Here is a 21,761-nt window from a genome sequence, read left to right as displayed (position 1 = left end):
AAACATACCAAAGAGCCACTAGTGAAACCCTCACAACTAGAAAGCCTAAGTTATTTCCCTCACTTTGTATGTTAAGTGTTGTGGCTCATTAACAATATAAATGATGCAGGAACACCAGAATGCAATGCACAGTGCTGAGTAAGAATAAACTACAAGTTCAGTAGCCACCAGTTATGGGTGTTTGGAATGTGAGCAGGATTTGAAGGCAACTGGTTATTCCTGCTTGTCCTTTACCTTCTCATGCCCAGCCACTAGAAATTATGTCATAAATTAGTACTGTCCATGTGTTCAAGAAAGTAAATGCCCATACATCCCATCCAAAGCCTCTCCTTTCCTCAGATAAATGAAAAGAATGTGTCAAGAGCATCTGTTGATTCCCAGGGTCCTGGATCAAGAAAGGAGAGAAGAGATCCTTCCCCAGTTCTTGCAGCCTTCTCTCAACACCTCAGTCCCTTCTTCCCCTTTCATTCATATATTCACCTCTCTCCAGAACCTGTCTTTAAATCCTGTACATTCTCTTTCTGGAAATACACTCTAGCATTCACACTTTATCTCTTTTCTTCCTTGTTGTCTCCTCCTTTCTATCTTTTCTTCTCTTGCAGTGATGACAACCTGGGCTATGACTAAAACAGAGCCTGAGTTTCAAGCTCTAACTGGTCTACTCACTAATGAAGTGATCTGAAACCAGATAATACACCTAGCTCTACCTCAGTCTTAATTTCTGGAATGAATAATGAATTATGAAGAGTGAATAAAATAATGCTTTTAGAGTTGGGAAGCTCTTAAACTCTGGCTTTCATTATTATTATGATCCATCTTCCTTCAGAATACCACTTGAACGCAAAATGGGACTTTTGAAAAGACTACAGTCTCTTTTACCAACTCTTCCTCCTTATTTTCACTTTTTGTCAAGCATTTTGGGTTCATATTAATTCTCTCATTTAGGTATGGGATGGCCTAGAACCATAAACCTACAATATTAGCCAGGCAAATGGCTAAGATTACAGGTGTGAGGCATTGTGCCCAACTTAATTTTGACTTTTAATTTTTTAAGGTCTTACATTTTGAAATTAGAAATTCAAGGGACTCTATTAAGATGAGTCAAAGTGTTACCTTTTCCATGTTATATTCTTTTTTCTATATTTTTTAAAATAAGAAATCTCCAGAAAAATATATCTAAACCAACCTAGAATTTTTGGAATTTTAGGTAGTATGAAATATATTACATTATTCTTTCTTATGTTTCTAAAATTAGATTTTTCAAACATTATCTTCCCAAACTAGCTTTCTTCCCCCATCTCTTAATAGAGCCAATCTTTCTCTAGCCAATACCAAGACACCTGCTCCCAATTTGGGTTATATATTTTTATATAAAGCCATTTACTTGTACTGAGCTTCCATATGCTAAAGAAAATCAGAGCTAGAAAAGACACATCTTTTGATGTTTTTCTATTGCCTTCCTGAAGTTCTCTGATCCTTTTTCTCTAATCCATTCTAGCATTGAAAAAATGTCAACCAATAAAAATGATTCTGGGGGGTACATTTATCATGTCAACTTCTTGAGAGGCATACATAGGAAAATCATGATACAGGCTAGCCTAGACAAATCAAATAAGACAGTATTTAAAAAATAATGAAAGCACAAAGGACTAGGGGCATGGTGCCAATAATAGAAAACCAATCTAGCAATCATGAGGCTCTGAGTTCGAACCTCAAAACCACACAAATACACAAAGTCAAAATCTAAAGGATAGCATAGTCTCATCAATGGCCTGTAAATTTCAGGAAAAGGCAAGAAGTAGAAGAGGTAGTAAAAAAGGAATGGGTCCTTGGGACAACCAATAATTGTCTATAATCTAACCACCTTCCAGAACCACAGAAACAAGAATGGTCAATGTATGTTAAACCTGTTGCTACTTCTTTACTAGTTATCCCAATGAAACACATGATCATAGAATTTCTCACACCATATAGCTACTTCAAACACAGGAATAGTGGAGATTTAGCAAGATGTTGAGTGCTACACATAGTATTTCCACAGAAGGCTCTGCTCTGCTTCATAGTATTTAAACAAACACATCTTATAGTTAACAATATGGTTATTCTCCATGAATTTGCTACTCAATCTCCATATTTTAATTAGAATATTACAACAGTTTATCAGTAATAATTTGTATACTGTTCTGAGTACCAAGACCATATGGAGAATCTACTTATTAGTCACTTAGTAGCTAGAAATTATCAGTGAAGTATACAGGATTCAGGCATCTACTAGGATTTTGGAACACTTGTCTTTAATAGGGAATACTAAAATATACTAATATATTGCCTTTACTCGTATATCATAGTTTTCTGTTAAGATAATTCATGTGCAATAATCTCTTATATAAAATGCTAAAAACTGAAGTGAAATCTTAGACAGATATGTAGCTATATAAAATAATTCACAGCATTAAGCAAAATTTCAAATCTTCTTTCATTATAGAAATGAGAATTAAGACAAGAAGAAATGGTACCATTTTTCAAGTACTCATAAGAGGTCTTTAGGATAATGTATGGTTTAAAACCCTGTAATTTTAATTAAATTAGTTTTAAATTTGAGCAGTTAGACCATAGCTCTTATAATTGCACACTTTTTTTCTGTATATTTTGAAATATTTTTGAGTAGACACAGAAAAAAGAAATCTCTCCAAATCATTCCTTCTGTTCCTGGCCAATGTTTTTTCTATAGCGAATGTTCAATTACCTATGTTAATATATATTCAAATAAGCTCTGTGTGACCAAGCCATATCCTGTCACAAAATTAGGTTTGTAATTTTCACCTTCACTTCAAGAACACAATTCACTGAGTTTTAAGCATCTTCACAAAGAAGATGTTTAGCAATTAGGGAATAAACTAATCTCTTGTAGACCTTTTATCATTGGCTACTTCATAATCTTCCAGAGATGACAAGAACTCAATGATTCAATTTTCCTTTTCCTCAAAAGTGTTCCTCTCACCTTCTTCCTTGTAAGCTAGTCATAGGTATAATTCCTACTGTTTTTCCTATCATTTAGCTTGAAACCCTAGTCTTATCAACATCTATGCCATCATATCCTCTCAGTGACGTCTTATTTTCTGTCTTATCACATTGGCAAATTCCTTGACATGCTCTTTCAGAATTGCTGCCATAGCAACGCTCATTGTGTGTCCCACTCAAAAGCAGAATAATAATTACTCTCTAATCATTACCCCCAAAATCTTTCTAGGTCAGTTTCAACAAAATTCATCTTGGTGAAAATTACCCTCGCTGAACTATCAAATGGAACCAATCCCACCCTCACCCATTCTAATTTTAATGTTTTCCATACTCATATCTCCATCCACGCATGTTTTCTTCTATATCCAGTTTCTATATTTTAAAAACTTTATTATCCAGTGTATAGACCATAAATATTTGCTAAATATTGTTGAGTCTTTCTAACACTATGGGGGGACACATAAAGGATGAAAAAGCTTGACTAAAGTCACAAAGCTATAATAGAATGGATAATACGCTACACAACTGTTCACTCTTGCATGGAACTATACTTAAGAGCATGAGATTGTTAGGGGAGTATAATTGGGAAAATAAACATAAAATAAACCTTAGCCAAATTGAAAACATGTATGTGCTGAATCATAGAAATTCAAGATGAGCTTTTGCTTAGAAAAGGTGATAATATAATTGTATGTAATTATTGATTTCTGTTAACAAAACAGCTTTTTAAAGAACCTGAGCTCTATTATGAATATGGAATAGGACTGGGAAGGTGGCTCAGTGGTAGAGGGCTTGTCTTGCATGCATGAGGCCCTGGTTCGATTCCTCAGCTCCACATAAGCAGAAAAAGCCAGAAGTGGTGCTGTGGCTCAAGTGGTAGAGTGCTAGCCTTGAGCTGAAGAACTGAGGGACAGCATCCAGGCCCAGTGTTCAGGCCCTGTGACCGACAAAAGAACAAAAACAAAAAACAAAAAAGAAACAAACAAAAATACAGAGTACCTGCTAGGCATCAAGCTGTGTTTGCTAGGCATAATACTAATGCACAAATGATTTCTAATCCTCAGAAGACATATAAGAACACAAACGAACTCGAAAATATTTAACTCTTTTGTGTACTTGGGTTCATAGTACTATTCCTATCTGGCAGAATTGGGTTTCAGCCCATTGTAACATATAATATGCAATCTTCCTTAAACAGGCAAATAACCCATAGGATTTCCTACTCTGCTTAATGCTGGGCTATAGTGGCACTCACCTGGAGACAGGCATACTGTGATATGTTACCTGTCCACAAGTGTGGCCAGATATTAATTAAGGTCCATTTTCTTACAAGCACAACTTCTAGTCTTGCGGTTCAGATGAGATCTGAGCTAAGAAGTTACTGAGATAGCCACACCTACTTTCTGATTTTCTGTAACTAAAATCAAATCTTTAACTGTCTAAAACAAATTACTCATTATCTTGCCCATGTAATTGTAACCCCTCTGTATGGTATTTTCACAATTAAAAAAAAAAAAAAAAGAAATATTGCCAGGTAATCCTAGCTACTCAGGAGGCTGAGATCTGAGGATCACAGTTCAAAGCCAGCCCAGGCAGGAAAGTCTGTGAGACTCTTATCCCCAATAAACCACTAAAAAACTGGAAGTGGCGCTGTGGCTCAAGTGGTAGAGAGCTCACCTTGAGCTGAAGAGCACAGGGACAGTGCCCAAGCCCAGAGTTCAATCCCCATGACCAACAAGAAAAAAAAAAAGAAATATCTACTTCTCATGACCCTTAGACCCCAACATTCCTACAATATAGCCTTTTAGTTTCCCATCTAGTAGATGCTTTGGAATGATGAGAGGCTGACAAACATAGTAATAACTACAGCTCTTATCATTACACTATCTGATACATGCTAGTTCCTCTATTTCTTGTCCAAATACTAGATAATAGATTCAGAGAAACAAGTACCATATCTTTATACTGCACAAAACATGACTATTCATTAGAAAAACTGGATTTCTAAATGCCTATATGAGATTGAATGGCTCTATTAACATCTTTGAGTTTTCCATAATTGGAAACTGGAGTTGGATATATCTCACAAAGAAGAAAATAAACTTTAAAAAGTACAATTTTTAAGTTTTTAAGAAGTGACTGTGAAAGACTATATCATCTCAATAGCTTTTGGGATTTTCATCTTAATTTATTTGAGCACCTAAGAGCCCCTGGCCCAAGGAACCTTGAACAGGAATGGATAGTACGATTACACCCAGTAAGGCAAGAACAAAGTATTTTTCTGAAGAAAAAAAAAAACTTGCCATCTTCTCTCTTCATTCTGAGAGTGAGCACAACTATAAGTGGGGTTTTAGTTCCAACCTCAGTTTCTCAATTAATAGAGAATACTTGCAGAAACTATGCTGCATAGAATCTTAATACTGATTATAGATACAGTCCAAATGGAGAAAGAAAAGCTTAAAAAATCATACTATGAAGGGGAGTTATTCTCACAGCATCACATAGTTGCCAACTCACCCATGAATCTGTCCTTCATGATTCTATCTCAGTTCTAATACATTCTTCATTAGAATCAAATAGCCTGGTTCCTTACGTACTGTGTTGTCCTCAAAAACTCTGTGTGTGTGTGTGTGTGTGTGTGTGTGTGTGTGTGTGTGTGTGTGTGTGTGTGTGTGTGTGTGTGTGTGTGTGTGTGTGTGTGTGTGTGGTCTCGTCTTCATAGCTATACTTCCAATTATTTTTAAATACTATTTCTTACACTTTGCTAGTATGTTCTCCATAAACGGCTAGAGATTAGGTATACATATTTGGGAATCCTGATTGATCAATTTAGTGATAAATTCCTAGTTCAGGATGCCCCTTAAATTGATGTATAAAACAAGCATTTAAAAAAATAAAAGCTGATGAGTATTTCTTTTTTCTTTTTCTTTATTGTTGTTGGTTGTAGGGCTTGAACACTGGGCCTGAGCTCTGTCCCTCAGCTCTTCAGCTCAAGGCAAGCGTTCTACCACTTGAGCCACAGCACCACTTCTGAGTATTTCTTTTTACTTGATGAATGTACTTTAGATATTTTAGATATTTTCTGAATTGAATACATATTGCAATTTCCCTCCAGTTAGATTTTCCTCTGAGTTACCATGATGATTTTTTCTCCATGATTGCAGAGATAGAGAAGTGAGGCTTCACTAAAAGGTACTTGCTAGCTAATAAACAATTACCTGAGTTTCAAGTTCCATTAGTATATTTAGCAATATGCAACAGCACCAATTTTTTTATGTATAAAAAAAGTTATAAAGGGCATTTAAGGTGGTTCTTCTTAGAATTCTGGATGCTTCTCTATATAGTTCCCTGCCAGGACTTGGCCTAATTTGGAACTTTCTAGGCTGTTTCTCTCCTAGAGTGAATGTACTTTGGGGCAAATGTAGCAAAAGCATCTAAGAGTTCCCTTCAATCTAAAACTGGAATTTTTTTTTCTTCAACCTTCCCCCCCCAAAAAAATCCCCTCTGTGGATGAACAACATATTGCAAAAGAGCCTGTGCTATACAAGAAGCATAAAAAATCACAGATTAAAGGGAATAGAGTCCTTAAAAGACTTGAAATGCATAAAGGATTGCCAAAAATCATAGAAAAAAACACAGTAGTTTCTTTGAAAGAAAATCTCAAATCTGCAAAATTGGAAATCATCTTTAGGGTAATAAAAATATATTTCTTTAACTCCAAGAAGATGACAGCTTTTAAACCAGGGAACAAAGATAAACATTAAAGGGCTGGAGATAGTATGATAGAGTATCTTGCCCCTACTAAAAATTATGTTTAATATTAAGATGAAAGTTTCCTCAAGGTACAATCCTTATCTTAGAGTCCCTGTGAATCTAGCTTTTTGACAAAGTTAAATCACCTTCATATTTATTACAGGATGTGAAGGCTGTCTCATTATTTCTTTTCCTGATACACTAAAAATGCCAAAGCAAATTCTTCAAATATGCCGTAGGTACATCTGTGAGTGCTCTGTTATATCTGGGGTTGTCACTTGTTACAAGAATTCAAGTTTGGCTATGAAACATATTCAGTTCCTACCTGTAACTTTCTTGTTTTCAAGATTTACCTGGCGCTATTTTCTCATTGTAGAACTATCCATCATCAATATTATCTCTTAGAAATCATACATAACTTGAATTTCAAGGAGACACTTATCCTGGTAGTGCTAAATATTATTTAAAATGATGATTTTAAGGAAGACAATAAGCTAATGTTTTCCTTTTTTATTTTAAAAGTATACTTACATACCATTTAAGGATTTTTGTGGGGGAGGGGGGTCCGTTGTGGGGCTTGAACTCTGGGCCTGGGCACTGTCCCTGAGATCTTTAGCTCAAGGCAAGCACTTTACCACTTAAACCACAGTGCCACTTCCAGTTTTCTGATAGTTAACAGAAGATAAAAAAAATCTCACAAACTTTTCCTGTACAGGCTGACTTTGAATCATAATCCTCAGATCTCAGCTTCCTGAGTACCTAGCATTACAGGCATGAACCACCGATGCCCAGCACCATTTAAGAATTTTAAATTTGAACAAATTCAATGATTCAATTTTTTTCTAGCTTTTTTTCTCTTTTTTTCTTTTTGGTAGTGGAACTCGGGTTTTCATTCAGTGCCTTGTACTTGCCAGGCAGGCATTCTAATACTAGAGACAAACCATGCCTCCAGCTCTCTCTTTATAGCATTTTAAAGTAAAGTACATCATCTATTATCAGAAATCTTTTTTTTTTTTTTTTTTTGTGGGTCTGGTCATGGGGCCTGAACTCTGGGCCTGGGCGCTGTCCCTCAGCTCTTCAGCTCAAGGCCAGCACTCTACTACTTGAGCTACAGCGCCACTTCCAGCTTTTTTATTTTTGCTTATTTGGTGCTGAGGAATCAAACCCAGGGCCTCATGCATGCAAGGCAAGCGCTCTACCACTGAGCCACCTTCCCAGCCCTATCAGGAATCTTTTAGAGTAGAAAATTTAATTTTTTAATGCTTGAAAAACAGAATCAATTTTACCTCAAATACTTGTTTGTAAAAAGAAATTTAAGTCATTTCACTGTGCTTAACATATTTTTCTGAACATTCTCACTGGAACCTTTGGGAACAGAAATGCATGACTATGACAGGGTAACCTAGGACAACTGGGATACAGGCTTTAAAATATATAGAAAGGTGATGATCAAAATACTGTAGTGATGCGTTCTTAGGAGTTTTGCTTTTCATATAGTAAACCATGGAACCAAGGCTAGAAATGGAGGTGAGGGGATGCATATACATCAGTGGAATCTATTGTTTTCTCCCCTTTCAGAAGACAAAACTCCATTTCAGATGACATATATATTTTTTTTCTAGGAGAAATGCTAGGAGTGTAGCCAGCCCTATCATTCTCCTTCAGAGGTAGATGTGTTCTGATCCAAGGGTACATTTGATCTCCCTGTCACTCCTAGAGAAGAGAGGTTGCTACAGAAAGGTTAATACATAGAGAGGTTTCTCTACAAGGACAGAAATTGATGGAATGCTCACAGCTACAAAGGACCGGAAGCTTGAGTGATTGAAGCAGACATGATGAAAGAGAACAAGAAGGCACTACTTACATCACCAAGAAAACTACCTAATCTTTTGGGAGCAATAAAATAATATTACTAAGCATATGCAGCACATTATAGTCCTAAATACGCTGGTAAAGAAGATACCAATCCCATTCTCATTTTGGAGCTGAAAAAGTAGTGCTCAGAGATTAAAAATAAATTTGCCTAATAACAAGCTCCTGAAAATCTCATTTCTTGTCCCACTTAATGGAAGGCATACACTTGCAAGAACTGCCAACTCACGCCTCACTCACTTCTGCCAAATGCTTTGGGAATTCCTTATAATATTCCTCTGCACTACCCAGAGACTTCACTGTTACCTTCCATCTGCCACGCACCTCAGCAAGAGAAGGCTTCTGACATAAAGTCTTCTTCATCACATAGAAGAATTTTCTGGTCTGGAATGTAAGTGGTGAATTACCTTTCTTGATTCTCTTAAAAAGTGTGGAGTGCCTGATAAATACACTATGAAGACTAAATTTTCCAATATACTCTACCTTGTATAATAAGAGTAGGGACTTTTCTGAATATTTGCTACGACTATGATAGAATTCTGTTATGGTTGCTATCCAATATTCTGAACTCCTCTTTTATTAGTGCCGTCTCTCAATTTTTACCACACTAGCACAAACACTATATTTCCCAGTCTCTCTTGCAGCTAAAGGTAGCTGTACAGGTATGGGAATATTCAAGAAAACTCCTTAAGGGTTTATAACAGAGCAAGTGAGCATTATCTTCTCCTATCACTTCCTGTATGGAAAGTAGAATGACAGATCACTAATAGATGTCTTGGGCCAAGAGATGAAACTCAGAAGCCACATTCTAAGTATAACACAATATAAAGTTTGGGTCTATATCTTTGGTGGATCAATGTATTTTCCCTGAACTACATATAAACATATTACATGGGGGTGATAACTCATTATTTGAATATATACACACACATATAGATATATACACACATATATGTATTTGACTAATATGTGAAAATCTATATGCATATTGCTATTTAATTAAAATCAATATTCTATATTTCAATATAAGTACTAACATTTAAAGTAGAAAGCCAGAGGAAAACAATCACATTCCTTTCAAATCAAATTATTAACACAATTAATTCAGATCTTTTAGAAATTTCTTAAAAACAATAGTGTATTTAATATACCAGAAAATGTAATAAAATAAATTACAAAGGAATTCAACTATAAAGAAAAAATATTAATTACTTTATGGTCCCAAATATTAGGTAAATAATGCACCTTGAAGTATAGCATTTAAAATCAAGTGCCCTCATGTAGTTAAATAAAAGACTTCCACATAATTTATTGGAAGTGTTCTATGTGATAAATTACTATAATTACTTTCTTTCATGAGAAAGTCATGAGAAAGAAGGTAATATTAAGCATGTTATATGCTCACTGTCTAAGAAATGGATGTGTTATAAGCCTTCAGATGTATTCCTTGTCTCCACATTTTACAAAGTAGGTAAGACACAAATGGGCCAAAGAATCAAATCATCATACTGATGTGTCATATATTAGTAATGACACAGAAAACAGATTATGCTACCTACGGAGAATATAAGGGGGCCTTCCTGAAGTACCACAGTATGACAGTCACAGACTGTGGCCTCCTGGACGATACTGAAATTCTCAGATCCTGATTTTTAGACACTATGTCTACCACAAGGATGACTATGAAAATAGAATTCATAGTAAATGATTTCCAAATGCTTACTTCAGTGCCTGGCACATACTTACTCTTCAATGTGTCTTAACTAAGATTAATTGTTGATATTTGCTACAAGCAATTATACTGTTCGGTAGATATGACTATTCAAAGTTATATATGTAAAGCAATCCCTCACAGAGAATGTTAGTAGTGTTGCCAAGTACAATCTAGATAAGAGATGAAGTAGGTTTCAAATTTACATTTAATAGCCATGATAGCCATATTCAGCTGATTACGTTAACATCTTTTTCAGAAACATGGTCTTTATTTTTCCAATCTCTAGAGATTAAAAAATATGGCTGTTTCTGTTTTATGCTCAGCTTCTCTTCATGTATAATATGTGATCTCGAGGTAAATAATTTTGCATGATTCTTCTTGTGTTGGTTGGTATAAAGAAGACACAGCCAGAGGGTATAGAGATCTGGGTTAATAGTATATGACTAGCATTATACAAGGCCCTGGGGTTCATACTCAGACTAGAAAAAAATATCTAACAAAATTTAAAAAGTATATCATTAGTAAGTTAATTTGTCTAATTAATGGCAGACGCTGGTGTCTTAGCAACTACCTACTTCTAGAAGATGACAATCACTTTCTGATTGCTAGAAGACACTATCTCTAACACAAAACTGATTAAAATAGGGCTTCTCATCATTTGCTGACTTCTAATCGGAAATAAAAAATATGGAAAATTCTAGCAATGAAAAAAAGATTCGTGTTTTGCAAAGGAATAAGGGGTCAATGTGAAACTGATTTTTGTTGCTTGAACTGAGGTTCATCTTCGTATAGGTGGCACATTATCATAATTTCATAAAATATTTTACAGGCATGCCCTCTTCCTGAGTCCTTAACCATTTTTCTTACTTTTCACATAGACCTGTGGGTGTGGGAGAAAAGCTATCACCCATGATGAAAAAAATGAAGAAATTTAGCAGTTCTAAATGAATTATACCTGTATGTAATTAGTATTTTTCATCGTAGTCCACTGAAATGAGCACCTGGATATTATCCTTAATGATGAAAATCCTAATATATTTTTTTCAGTGAAGTTTACATCCTTAAAATAATCAAGTACTTCTGTTAATGAATACTATCCAGAAACAATCTTTTTATGGACTGTTTTTTTTTTCCTCCCTTTTGGGAGAGGCACAACTTGGGAGATAAAAGCTACTTGGCTTGATGTTCATTAATTGAACTAGAACCTGACAAAAATTAAGATATAATCTCAAATGTGTACAGTCTTATGTCCTTCCTGTTTTATGCCCTTCTAGGAGATTAAATGGCATAATAATTCTTTAATAACTATCACTTTTTGAAAGTTTTTCCCCTCTTACTCAAAGTTTAAACTAATTTCTCAAGAATATTCTTATATTAAGTTTTACTCCTTTTTTGCCCCATATCTTTTACTCTGAATGTTTTATTATTATTTATTTTTTGCTGCAACTTTTTCTAAGAACAGAGATGAGTCAGTTTTATTGCTGTGCAGATTCTAAAACTTAGGTGTGAAAATGAATTACCAGGTGTGTGTTAAAGGGTGGGTAATTAATTACAGATTCCAAAAATCTACCCTTTCATCTTGATTCCAAAGGCCTTCAGTTCAGCCCGTTTCTGCATTTTAGTAGTTCCCTGTTGGGTTTGGCATTCAGATAATCCTGACCATATGCTGACCATAATGAAAAACACTGTTTTAACATTAGCATAGATCAGGCTAACATTCTTATATCATCTTTTTTTTCTCCACTCCTCTTTGACATTTCAAGTCCAGTAAAGCTGAAATACATATTTCCTCACTTCTAAGTGTTCTGCTTCTGTTCTGAGATATTCCTTTCTTTCCTTTACCTGGAACACTTTTATGAAGATGCTTCATCCAATAAGATTTTTCAAATTGAGTTTTCTTTGATTGCTTTTCTATATAAATATTCAATGATCATGTACATATTTCTCCTAGAATGATTATAATGTATCATAGCCAGTATTTGTCTTTCACAATAATGTCATCTATGAATCTATAGTACATGGGGAAATAGATATCACATGTTATGGAATCACAGATCTACAGATCTGTTTCTAAATGACCTGCAGAATCTTTTGGGTTTGAAAATAATTGACATGTATGTCATCTTTTTTTAATAATCAGTAATGACTATTCCACAAAATTTTATATAAGTTTTATTTCAGCTTTTTTTTTTCTCTGAGAATGACTCAAACTGGGTATCTGAGGCTTTCCTTCATTGGCTGGCAGTCTACCAGCTAAGACAGGCCTCCAGCCCTTTTAATTAATTTTGACAAAATATCTTTTGTTTTGTAAATCTATCTTTGATCATATCACTCATTGTTGTCATATAGGCAAGTTTAACCTGTGGTAAATTTACTATGATAATAAATTTTAAAGTTAATTTTTATGCCACTTTAGGAAAGAGACATTTCACTAGATGATCTAAACCATGTCCTTATTTACATACAATTTCCTCAGAATCTGGACAAACGAAGCTTGGTTATATAGCTGAAAATCCATTAGAAGGATCATACCTGTCATCCTAGCTACTCAGGAGGCTGTGATCTGAGGATTCTGACCAGAAGCTAGCCCAAACAGGAAAGTCCTAAGGACTCAGATTCCAATCAACAACCAAAAAAAACTGTAAGTGGATCCATAGCTCAAGTGGTAGGTCCCATTACCAACAAACAAACAACAACAGTGTAAGAAAACACTTCAAATAATCTCTGAATCTACATTTCTGTTTGTATATGAGACCTCTTGTTACTCTATATGGGTAAATCATACATAATCAATAACCTCTTTCCCACATATTTAGGTAAACAGACTCACATAATCACGTGTGTTTTATTAAGTGTTTAAGGCTATTTGAAGGCAGAGAACCTTACATGATTCATACTTAATACCCAGAGAAACATCTGTTTACTAGAAAAAACTATACTGGTTATATAGACTGTCATTAACTGAAGGACATTTCCATCACAGCTAACATTTCTAAACCTGTCAATGATATCTTCAAAGTGAGGAACCTTTCAATTATCATCAGAAAAGTAGATTACCTCAGAGATAGTCTTTTCTCATTCTTTAATTTCTCTAGTTCCATGAACTCCCTTCACCTGTTATGTATGGCTGCCTGATTTTACGTTAATATAAACCTGCAATCCATTCTTTTGCACCCTCCTCAACTCTTCTAAGTAAGTCCCCATTATGTTAAAAAGTGAGAAGAAAACAAAAACAATCATAAAATCCAATGCATATTCTACATTAGAAGAGGGATAGGGACAATGATGAAGGGGAAACCGGTCAAGTTTCATTGTATTTGTATACTACCTTGTTGAATGTCAATTCCTTTGTACAACTACTTAAAGATAAAGTAAAAATCATTTTTAAAAAGTCAGCATATGATTAAGGAAAAAGGACTCAGGTAAAGCATGCAGCTGAGCTGTAAGCAGTGATGCTGATTTTGATACATGGTACATTTGAACACCAGATATCTTCAAATTCGTTAATTATGAACCTGAAACGCTTCCTTGATCTTTATGTACAATCACACAAATATAATAAAGCATAAATTTAAGGCCCCTTCCAAAGTCCATTAAAGGCCTCACTTTTTTGCAAAGTCATCTCTTTCCCTTGAGCAAATCATTTTATTGTTCCCATGTAGACAAGATTAGCTCCTAAAAGTGATTTCTTGAAGTAACAAATTCAAGAAGTTAAATTTTATGTGCTATTATAAAACTATTATAAAATTATTAAGAATTTCACTAAGTGTAATGACCACTGGACCACAGAACTATTTCTTAGTTATTTGAACGCTGTCTTTTCTTCTAAATTGTTACTTAAGTGTTTAGACTAAAAGTTCAGGAGTGAGGCTATAAACACTCCTTTCATCTCTCCATAACACGTAACCCCCAAACCACCAACTTTCCCCTTATTAACACTTTCCAACACAACATAGTTATTCCATGAATAAGACTAGTCCTATGTGTTACCTAGTAGAAATAAAGTTAAATTTCAAATAATTTGAAAAAACTAAAAGCATAGAGTTCAAAACCATTATTAGCCACCTACCACAGGTTTTACTTCTCTTCAGATTTTATCCAACCATAAATGTCTAAGATTTTACTGAGCAAGTTAATTAAACAATATTGAAGATTTAAGATCACAAGGATGGTTACATAAATCATTAACCAAAAACCACCATTTCAGATGAAGAATATTTCAAAGTTAATTTTGGTTGAAATGTCTTTTTTCTGGATTAAATATAGGCCCAACATAAAAACTGTAATTACCTTTCTTTTTATTCCTCTCTATTATTTCTTTAAACATATATCATACAAATATACAGCTTTAAAATATGGCTACCTTCAGGATATATCCTGGCTAACTTAGCATATATCTCCATCACTTCACAAATGAGAAAAGATGAGGCTCAAAAGATCTAAGTACTGTAGTTTGAGCTACCTAATTGTCCAGTGATGGAGAAAGGACTGGTCTGACACAGAAGTTAATGCAACTTCTCTTATACCTTCATACTCTCCTTTAGAGTACAATATGTATGTATTTTTAAATTATAATTTTAACACAAAATGGATTTGAAAAAACACTGAACACCACTATAAATGAAACGTGCACGTGAAAATAAACAATTACATGCACAATGCATTCCATGATAAGACTCTCAGAGCACAACACAACCGTTCTTAACTCACGAAGTTTTTAGATGATTGTGTCCCAAGAGATTGTAAAATATGAGCATTTCTTACCTGGCAGCTGTATGAGGGGTTGATAAAAGACATTAAAAACTTGAGCTATGATCAGACATCAAATTTTTCTACCACTGAAGATTTACTTTTACCTGGGTTTTGAGGGCATAATGCTTTTAATGAAAGAGGGATAATCCAATATGTAAGATGTTTAGCACTGTCACTCCCTTTGAAAAGTTTGCTTGCCTGATGATGTTTGTCACCCAAATCTTCCTACTGACCGGTATGGCCCTACTAGGCCTTATCATAATAAATACTTTAGGTCAACAAGTTTAAGCAGGAAAATAACTTCAGAACCATCCCATACTGGCCTCCAACCCTAGGATACCAATGTCCCACTCCAGTTTTTCTCTATAGAAAAGATCATAACTTTGGACCAGCAGGGGGCCAGGAGGTGAGAGGACAGGATCAAGAAACAGTTGATAAAAAAACAAAACAAAAAACAAAAACAAAAAAAAACTCCATGAAAAGTCCTCCACCAACACCAGTGTTTGTACATGGTTATTCAGAGTGTTATACTTTGAAAAACATGAATGATACCATTAAGATATTTCATAAAAACCCATAATGCATTCGTTGGACCCTAAGGAAAGGACTCGTTCTGATGGGTAAATTCTTTAAGAAAAAAACAAAAACCACCCACACTGGTGTATCTTCAGCTCCTCTCAAAGCTTTAATCACTTCCATGAAGTCCTTTTGCCCTTTTATACAAAGACATACATCTCCACAATTTTAATAAGTACCCAAGAGAGTACAAAGAAGAAAGCAGAGAAAAATGCTCACTTTGGTTGATCTTTCCTTTCTAAATAGTAATCCATATAAAAGAACTAATCAGTAACAAACTCAAATGAGACCATACAACAGATTTTCACACCTCTTAACTACCAAGAGACTCTATGAAACAGTATCAGCATTATGACATGTAACAACAAAAAATAAAACAAGGCAGGTTTACTTGGCACACCTGTGAACGGCTATGCCTTTACATTTGCAAGAGTGGCAACTTTAATTTTTTATAGATAGTTTTATTGTATTAGAATTTTTGTCTGTTTCTACCCAAACCAAATTTTCTCACAATTTTGGCTCCCCAGATTTTAGAAGCAAGTGATTCTCTGGGAAAATGTCAATAAAGAATATTGTGTGACCTTCACATCTTCCCAAAGAGTACATCTCCCTAACACTGTCCTTAGAGCTAAATTCACAAAGATTACCCAATGGATTCATTCCACATATGCACTGACTTTCAGTCCCAATAAGAAGGGAGACTGAGAAATAAAGGAATGAAAATGCCATTTTCAGTTCTCAAGTTGAGATCACAATCCAAGAGTGTATCTGTGCTGTGGAATAGGTCATTTGTCCAAAGCTGATTAGCAGTAAATAAAGAGGACTTGAATGAGCAAACTTTTACTTTCCTGAACCCCACAGCCCACATATTAGAATTAATGATACAATGAGAGACATAAGATTAGAAAGCAAAGTTACTCACCATGGAGGAATCACTGCTTGCACTCCCGATCGGAGCTCCCTCAGCACAGGTTGGGAGGTGGGTAGAAAGTTGACTAGCCCTGCCCCCATCTATGACATCACAATCTACCTCATAAAAGGTAGTGAAAGTGCTCTGAACTCCTGTCTGATTTCCGAGAGATACAGAAAAGAGAGAGTGAGAGAGAGAGCAAGAGAAAAAAAAAACGTACCCTACTTGGGAAGGGATTAGGGAAGTGGAAGAGGGAATAGTAAACCAATTGGGAGAAAGAGGTATATGAAGGAATTAGGCACTGAAAGAGATATGTGTGGGCATTCTTGACATTAAGCAGCCCCATCATTTGGATTCCTCTTTGGGTCTTGAAAATCTGGGAGGAGAATGAAGAAGCACCCTGCCTTGCCAAGGCACCATAGGGGTCAATTATAATGGGTTCAAAGGGGAAGAATCCCCTATTTAAAGGAATGAATATCACCAAGAGAGAAAGCAAAGGCTGCAGCTCTTAAAGCCTGGGACAATATGTAGGGATCCCAGATGCCTTGCTTGGAGGATCCATTGCCTTGCTCAATGACCTTGGCCGCTGCACATCCATCTAGTACATGGTACTAAAGGGATACTTACCTGTTTCATTGTAATGCACTGTTAGAACTGCAATGCTTTCGACTGTTTCTTTTGTACCCAAACATGGGCTGTGTGAAGGCAAAGGATAAGCCAATAACCAATGTCTATTTTTTACTTTTAGAATGGATTCTGAAGTTCACTCGGTTTTGTCTGAATGTGTCAATTGAGCTATTCTATAACTGTAGGGGAAAAAAAGAAATGTCAAGATCCCTGTACTCATGAAATTCTCTGCATTTTCACTGTCAGAGGTCAAGTTTTTGAAACCCAGTGAAGAGGCTAACTACCTGACCAAATATTTCCTACATAGATTATGCTGCTAGAGTTCCATTCTCATAGCTTTCTTTAACATCTGATTCCCATTTCTTATGGAAAACGAGATAAGATGTGAGAATATACAAAATGTTAAGATTGTTTTCAAATCAAATCAGATTTAGAACATTAACATGAAACACCAAAGTTTGTCAAATAGGTGTTGTAGCAAGTGAGAATAATGGCTGAAATCATCCACATACAAGCTAATGAATTGTGGAGGATCTTTCTTCTGCCAAGGGACGTTGGATATTTCTATCATCATTCATGGCCCTACAGAATGATTAATACAGGCAGACAGGGGCAGCCCTTGAAAAGCATATGTGTCTGTCTAATAATTTTCTAATAACCTCCAGCCTTATAGTAATCTTTTCCCACAGATAATATTTTTTTTATCAAAAGTAAGATTCAAAATAATAGGCTGCAATTTAGAACAAAGAGGTAAAACCCAAAGCCTAATTCCACATACAGCAAAACAACTTTCCAAAGTTAGGATTAAAAAAAAAATGTTTAAGCCAATAAAGTTCATATTGAATCCTCTCATTCTAGCTTAATAAGCAAATTAACAGATAAGGGAGTAGTTTGAAACACAAAAGCGATTACTAAATTCAAACTGATTATAGATTTAAGAATATCACTCCCACCTTCTGCTTCAAATTAAAATGTTAAAGACATTCTAATGCAGGTAGCTACTTTGGAGTTTGAGAATAATGGTTCAAAGCCAGCCTGGGCAGAAAAGTCTGTGAGACCCTCATCTCCAAATAATCAGGAAAACACTGTGGTAGAACTCTAGTTTTAAGCAACAAAGCTAAGAGAGCATAGTGTTCAAGCCCCATTATTGGCAAAGAGAAGAAAAATGTCAAGCACGTAGCAAGAAGGGCATTTTTCTTTTACTTGACTTTTTCTTATTAAAGAAATATATTTTTCTTCTGTATTAATGTATTCACATTTGCTCTAATTTTTAAGTCTAAAATAAAAATCTATACAATATAGCTTTTTAGGAGATTCTGTGAAAAATGACTGTGTATGTTTTACTTTCAATTTTTAAATATTGAATCATTGACTAGTTGGCTTATCCTTGCACTTTATAATTGATTAAACAAAAGTTCCATCCATCTTAGGCAATAAAAATCTTCAGATGAGTTTTCAGGCTCAGAAACAATTACTACATTTTAGAAACTTGGGTTACTTCACATGTCATAAAAAATTTAAAGGTCATTAAGATTAATGATCAATTGTCCATTCTTCCAATAAACATCTATAGAGTTTTGACTACCCAATAAAAAGTTACACTTCTCCCAACATAAAAATACAAGAACAAAAATGGAGTAAAACACTTTTTCAATATTGAAATGGAACAAACTGAACTGAGGTCATAGTTCACTATGTTAGTAATTACCTCTTGTCTATTTGGAAATGGAATGACTTCAGGAACCCAATGCAAAACTAGGATGCATCAAAAGGATGCAGAGAAATAAACAGTGCTGACCTTTTGGGTGAGTTTAGTGTGAGTGAGTGAGTGATTGTGTTAATGCCTTGAATGATACTTGTTAAAACAAGATAACTTGTTTTGACACAAGACACAATGCTACAATCAGGTGGATTTTTTTTCGTCTTAGGGTCTAACTTGTCAATGGCATCAAATAGATGAATAGCCCTTCAAGAGAAGATATGAAGCAGTTATAAGATTGTAATGGTCAATAGTCACTAGAATTCCAGTCACAATTATAATTTGTTCTGACAAAAGAGGTGTAGGAATGGTTTTGAATTTTTATTTAAAAAGAAAAGAAATGATGTGCTTTCTTAGAACTAAATATTAAGAAGAGTCAGGTAGAGTAATCTGTCCATTTTAGAAGACTAATCCACAGGTGAACTTAATGCATCATGGAAGATACTGTCAAATATTCTTCACAACTGACCACAGTGTTACTATTACCTCAATAAAAAGAGATGCCGACAAATGTTGATAGCAGCAGATGTGAATCAAGGATTTTTAGGTAAAGAGATGATGGGTTGAGAGTGTTTTATGGCAGTGTCTCATATACAGAAATTTAGGGCTGAAAAGAGGACATGATTTTTAGAAGATGATACCAACTGGACTCTCTCCAGGATATTCTCTCTCAGTAGCAAAATAGATTTGCCAAAGAAAATGGATGAAAAGAGGTCAAGAGACAGGTCATGCATCTAGGCAGAGTTCTAGTCAAGTTCATTATCAGTGAGGCATCTGCACAGATGAAAGCATTCAGAGAAAAGTAATAAAAGAAGATATAGTATTGATGAAAAGAGAGATTAAAAGTCTAAATTAAGAAAGCTTGCCTTCAAGAAAATAAGAAGAGGATGAAGTGTTTGAAATATATTTATTGCTTAGAAGGAAAATGACTGTTCAAGATAGAGTAACATGATGTGTTCTGAAGTAGTAAAAGAAATCAGCACTAAGAAAACTCCACATTGCCCATCCAGAAGCTTTTCCTATTTATAAGATTCATGGGCCATAATGTGGCACATATTTCTCTTCTAAGGGCTGTGATCAAAGCCATATTTTAGAAATCATTTAAATTAGGCTAGAGAAAGCACTTGACAAAATAATCTGCAGAGACAGAATGTATACGACAGTAAGTTAAACACACTTCTATTTCTAGAATGTAGTAAACCAAGAAAACAGTGAACACACACAGATATCCTGCTGTTCTCACAGAGAATCCTAAACATTGCAGTAAGCTGAGAATTTACATGGGGAGGAAATCAGACTACATTAGCTAATAAGAACATAATGAAAAGAAAAATGTGTCTTTTGGAGGAAGTAATTTGATATTAGAAATAAAGAATCTTTGAATGCTTTGAGTTAACCAATTTTTGCCACAATGCCTTTTATGTAGTAGGGTTGCAATATTGAATTCAATGTGTCAGAATATACTTCTGGGATCAAGAAACAACTTTAATTCCAAAAGTACTAATTGTCATTAGAAATTAGCTTTCATATTTAATATACGTCAACATAACTTTATAGATTGATTTATTCTACAGGCAGCAGTAATATTAACAATCTTCATAATTTGAGAGGATTTTACTCCCAAAATGAGAAGTACCTGTAGAACTTTCAACTATAATCATGACTTGTAGAAACATCTATCTTTCCTTTGAAAAAGTGTTTCTGTCAAAATTTTATCAAATCTTTACTGAAAAATAAAGAGCTTTTTTAGTTCTGTTACAGGATCTTTCCATTTCCTTTATTCTTGACTATTTCATGCAATAGAAAGATGAATAAATTCAACAATGAAATGCCCAGCTAGTCTTTGGCTTAGTATTTATCCTCTTTATTTATATTAACATTTCTATTTTTGAGACAGGTGACAGTAGCTTACACCTATATTCTTGTAATCCTAGCTACACAAGAGATTGAGGCCCAGAGCACTGTGGTTCAAAGCTAGCCCACGTAGAGAAGTCTGCATGACTTGAGTTCAAATCCCAGTACCACCAAATAAATACATAAGTAAATTAAACCCCTATTTTTTGATTAAATATGACAAGTGCAGTATATACATTTTAAAAAATGGCTGAAAAGATGCAGTTTATAAATAAATGTATTTTCTTAATTCATTGGATTCTCAAAATCATTTGGTTCAAGTTAAGGAGAATGTATGCCTAGGTTTCTCTTATATTCACACTTGTTCAAAATTGGAGGAAGGCGTTGTCTCTAAGACAATTCTGTAAGCACTATTTTGAACAATTTCAAAGGTTTTTTAAAAATATTATTTTCCATATTTAAAATAATGAGTATCTTAGAATAAATCAGACCATTATATATAGAGAAAGGTATTCAAAATAAAAATGTATCTCATATGGATCCATTATAATCCATAGCTTTGTCTTAGTTTGACCAATATCCCAAGAAATAAACATCCTTCCTTCTAGGTATACTATGTGTACAGTCTCCCAGCTGTCACAAAGTATTGTTAATGGTCAAATATCAGAATACCAAATCTAAGGCATTGGTTGATAATAAATTAAGGTGTTAATTATTTGCCTCCCCTCTTTTCATTAGAGGATCTCAAAATATGAAAATCTTATAAGACCAAAGCAATGAAAGTTCATTGATTGAATGACAAGTAATGACACTCTATTTTAAAACCACTAACCCTCTATAACACATATCAGAAATAATGCCCTCAAACCAAAAATAGAGCAACGGTTGGAAAGGTCAAGTAATCAAATCAAATAATCCATTCT

The 21,761-nt window shown here is 34.6% G+C and overlaps 1 protein-coding gene across 3 annotated transcripts in view; it reads right to left on the bottom strand.

The window, feature by feature from the left end:
• Positions 1–21,761, bottom strand: part of Ctnna2 (catenin alpha 2) — a 1,104,669-nt gene that overhangs the window by 12,257 nt on the left and 1,070,651 nt on the right. For 2 of the 3 annotated variants that reach the window (XM_069989104.1, XM_069989103.1), the window contains one exon: positions 16,611–16,754. The exons of the other annotated variant lie outside the window; for it this stretch is intronic. In XM_069989104.1, coding sequence (XP_069845205.1) covers positions 16,611–16,754 — 144 coding nt within the window. The remainder of the gene's footprint in view (positions 1–16,610; positions 16,755–21,761) is intronic. 3 annotated transcript variants of the gene reach the window in all.

Source organism: Dipodomys merriami, unplaced genomic scaffold (genome assembly GCF_024711535.1).
Source record: "Dipodomys merriami isolate MVZ:Mamm:240054 unplaced genomic scaffold, mDipMer1.0.p SCAF_37, whole genome shotgun sequence".
NCBI classification, from domain to species: Eukaryota; Metazoa; Chordata; class Mammalia; order Rodentia; family Heteromyidae; genus Dipodomys; species Dipodomys merriami.
The sequence above is the reverse complement of the archived record's forward strand: the minus strand, read 5'-3'. Positions and strand labels throughout refer to the sequence as shown.